General features: G+C 43.9%; 1 protein-coding gene and 1 non-coding gene across 2 annotated transcripts in view; both read left to right on the forward strand.

Annotated features, from left to right (window-relative positions):
* Positions 1–582: 582 nt before the first annotated feature.
* FAM217B (family with sequence similarity 217 member B) overlaps positions 583–3973 on the forward strand; it is a 5108-nt gene continuing 1717 nt past the window's right edge. The window contains exons 1-4 of the mRNA XM_023534098.1: positions 583–801; positions 1925–2036; positions 2139–2224; positions 3578–3965. Of these exons, the coding sequence (XP_023389866.1) occupies positions 683–801; positions 1925–2036; positions 2139–2224; positions 3578–3965 (705 nt within the window). The 5' untranslated portion in view covers positions 583–682. The remainder of the gene's footprint in view (positions 802–1924; positions 2037–2138; positions 2225–3577; positions 3966–3973) is intronic.
* On the forward strand, positions 1480–1590 carry LOC111743692. Its single transcript, XR_002781835.1, has one exon. It is a non-coding gene; the product is annotated as a U6 spliceosomal RNA (small nuclear RNA).

Consider the following 3973-nt stretch of genomic DNA (forward strand, 5'->3'; position numbering starts at 1 on the left):
AGGAAGGCCGGCGGCCTCGTCACGTGTCCTCCGCGATCGCGAAACAGGTCTGATCAATTTCTGTCTGCGTCTGCCAGGCCCTGCGCCTATCGATCGTAGATCTGCGTCTGCACAAATGGAGGACCAGGAAAATGCATGCTGCGGGTCCTTGGATTTCTGGGCTACTGCGGGCAGCTGGGGAGGTGGGGGGTGCAAAAACTGGCCTTCGCAACAGTTGATCCCCAGGCTCATTTTAAGCCTCTAGGTTGGCCGGCTCTCTGGACCTATGCATTGCAACTTGGACCCTCGGCCGGACCCGGGGAGCTGCGCTGCGTCTGGAGAAGCGGCTGGTCCACATTGCCCACAATGCTTTGCGGCCCGGGACTGCCAGCCAATTCCTGGGGTTTGGGGAGGGGCGGTGCTGCATCTGTCAGTCCCTTGACGCCGCGCCAGAGAGGAAGATGTGGGAACAAGAGTTGATACCCTGTGATGAATTATGCATATGCAGCTGCCCTCAATCCGCCTCTGGCGCTTGGGAAGCATTTTCGTAGCTCGAATCTCAGACTTTTTAGCCCTGTTGCGGTGCACGCCGGGCCCATCAGGGACAGCGGCGCTTGCTTCCTGCATCCTCAGGGCCATACTGGCATGCCTGTCTCGTTTCACTCAGTAACTTTGCTCAGGAAATGCCGGAGCCTATGGTGAAATGAAGCGAAAAGATGGAAGTTCACTTCCTAGGGAGCAGTTGGGGCCAAGCATTCTAGAGGGTTCCTTTTTTCTGTCCAGACGGACAGAGCAGAAAGAAAAACAAACTAATGAAAGAGGGTTAGTAAAGAGCATTCTCTGTATCTAAAATGAGTCAGCCAGCGGGTTGCGGTGTGATTCATTAACTGTGAGAGCCCATATGGGATTTTTATTACTGTCACATGTAAACCGACCAAAAAGGCATGCATGCTTACTGTGAAAAGTAATACAGCTAAGTTTCAGAAAATAAATAAATATAATCCCTCCTCTCATTTTGTAGAGGCAGGGGCTATGACCCAAGAAAGAAGCGCTCACTTTGGAATCTGGCACTTTTAGTGGGCCACTCAAGGCAAGAGGGTATAGCAGCATAGAGTCAACAAAATGTCACAAAGAGACAAGATGATATATGTGCTAATATACTGATAATCTTTTAATGGATTGATGTGATAGTGAAGTCAGGAGAACTGAAAGCTTGCCTAATGGAGCACCTGACCTTAATTAGCCTCACTCATTTCTTCATGGTGTTTCCAAGGAGATTGTGTGTGTGTGTGTGTGGGTGGCGTGTGAATCCATCTGCAGCATTTATTCTAGTGCGGTCTTGCATCTAATGTCCGCTATGAAAAACAAACAAGCAAAAAATTTTAACTAAAATAAGGCAGTATCTCCCATCCCACCAATATTTTAATACTATGCAAATATTTAAAAACAAACAAGGGAAAGCGAGCCCAGTATTGGATATAGCAATCGATACTCACAGTGCTGGTGTTGGCACCACATATACTGAAATTGGACCCATACAGAGAAGATTAGCATGGTCCTGGGCACGAATCACAGACGAATTTGCAAATGTGTGGAGCATTTCGTATTTTTAGAAACAAACTCATAGATACAGAAAACAAACTGATGGTTGCCAGATGGAGAGGGAGGATGGGTGAAAGAGGTGAAGGGGACGAAGACGTACAAATCGCCAGTTATAAAATTAGTTGCGGGGATGTAAAGTACAGCATAGGGAATTCAGTCAACAATATTGTAATGACTGTGTAGGTGACAGATGGCTACTGGACTTATCGTGGTGATCGCTTCATAAGGTTTATAAAAGTCTAATCGCTACGTGGTACACCTGAAGCTAATATAATATTGTATGTCAGCTATACTTAAAAAATGAATTTAAAAAAATACTTACTGACAGTTCTGTTGCTTCTAGTTCCGGTGGTGAGAAGTCCTTTCCAAATATAAGAGGAATAAAGAAGTCACCTCCCCAACTGTCATCATCTTCCAACAGATTGAGCAAGAATATTTCAAGCACTACAGAAAAGGTGATGTAAACTTTGAAGGAGAATCTTAGTTGGATGCGCTGTTTCGTTTGTTTGTTTCTTGTGTGTGTTCACGGTATTGATGACTGTATGTCTGTTTTTTAGACAGTCCGTCAAACCATAGATGATGATCAGCCATGTGAGTTTTTCAAGACGGGGAATAGGGTGAATGAATCTCATCAGAAAAGCAGGTAGTTTTCATATAATTTCATTGTCTTGTAAAATTGTGTCTTCTCAGTTCTCCACATTGAATCTGTGTGGTTGGAAAAATATAATGTCTGTGAATAACAAATTCACACTATTTTTTACCTAGCAGAAATGAGTGGGCAAGTGATTTTAAACAGTGCTAGTTGGTAAAAGTCCCAGAGGTCATAATTCTGACACTATTAGCAGAATCTATAATTTTGGGTAAGCCCCTTACTCATTTTTTTATTAGTTTCCTTTTATATAAAAAGGATACTGATGATAATTTCTATGGATGCACACTAGAAGTGAACAAAAGTTATGAATTCTAAATAACGACAATTCCGTCATCCATTTCTTCATTTATTCAATATTTATTGATCACGTTATGCTATTGGCAATGATTTAATATCCTCCATATTTATGAATTAAGAGGTAACACATTTTCAAATAATTACTTAGTGTGGCAGAAACCTCTGGACCGATGAACCACCGAGGTTTCCAAAAAGCATATTTACCACCCATTTCTTTTACCCCATCTGATTTACATTACTGAGAAGTATTATAATCTTAGTAACATGCTATGTCCTTGGCAAATAAATCAAAAAGAAAATATTTTCAACTCAGATATGAGATCCTGCCGCAAGATAAATCAGGTGCTATATGCACACGGTTTTTGGCATTTCCGGTTACCCACCATTCTCCAGATTAACCGTTTTTTCTCTCCCACGGTTATAAGGCACCCTATGAGTCTCTCCTTTGGAACACAGTGTCCTGAGTGTGTTTCCTATCTGAACACACTTTAATGAGCTTCTGGTTGAAGGCAGAGGTTGTACACACTACACTTTTTCATATCGAGATGTTAGTCGGCTCACACCACGAATTAGCGATTTAAGTTTTGTAAAACTTGCATTTTACATCTTGTTTACATTTAATTTAAAACAGGCATCTAAAAGAAAGCTGCAGGTTTTACTCACCAATGCCTTTCAACACGTTTCTTGTCAGCAGAGCAGATGGAGAGTTCTCTGGCCGTTTCTTTCCAGCTAACGTTTATCAAAGTACACACAATAGGCCTAAAATTATAACACAGGCACTTTAAGAAATGTCGATGATTTTATTAAGTGCTGATATTTGATATAAAATAGAATCCATGCATTACAAAATGTTTCTTAGAGCATTACGTGGAAGATGGTTCTGGAAGTCGTCCTTCGATCTACTTGCTCTGTAAAGAGTTTAGAGGCTTTACACATCTAATGCCTGGGAATAACAAACGTGCGGGGTTGTTTTTTGTCTTTTTGTTTAACCGCAAACGGACCCGTTTTTGTTGTTGGTTCTAAGACTCGCAGTTTTATTTCTCACAGCGGCATGATTGCTGGTCCGTCTTGGAATAACGCGCAACGTTTGAAGAATTCTTCGGGAAAAAGACAGAGCAAACCCCAAGAACTGCACGTTTCTCCCCAGCCGACAAGCAGCCTCACAGGTGTCCCCCAGCCTGCGGGGGGCGAACGCGAAGGACACGTGGCCCCAGAAGGAGCGGCCGAGAGGGGTCCCCCGGGTCCCAGGTGTCAGGGGGCCTCGGGGAACAAGTTGTTCCTCGCCTTTCAGTCCCTGAGGATTATTAAAGAAGACGCCGACGAGGACAGCGCCAGCGATCTCTCCGACTCCGAACGCGTCCCCATGTCCCCTTCCCCGCTCAGCCCTCCGGACCTCCGGCTCCGAGCGGAAGAAATCGACCCGGTTCACTTCGACGTGCCGCC

The sequence above is a fragment of the Pteropus vampyrus genome, unplaced genomic scaffold (assembly GCF_000151845.1).
Source record: "Pteropus vampyrus isolate Shadow unplaced genomic scaffold, Pvam_2.0 Scaffold118, whole genome shotgun sequence".
Classification (NCBI taxonomy): domain Eukaryota; kingdom Metazoa; phylum Chordata; class Mammalia; order Chiroptera; family Pteropodidae; genus Pteropus; species Pteropus vampyrus.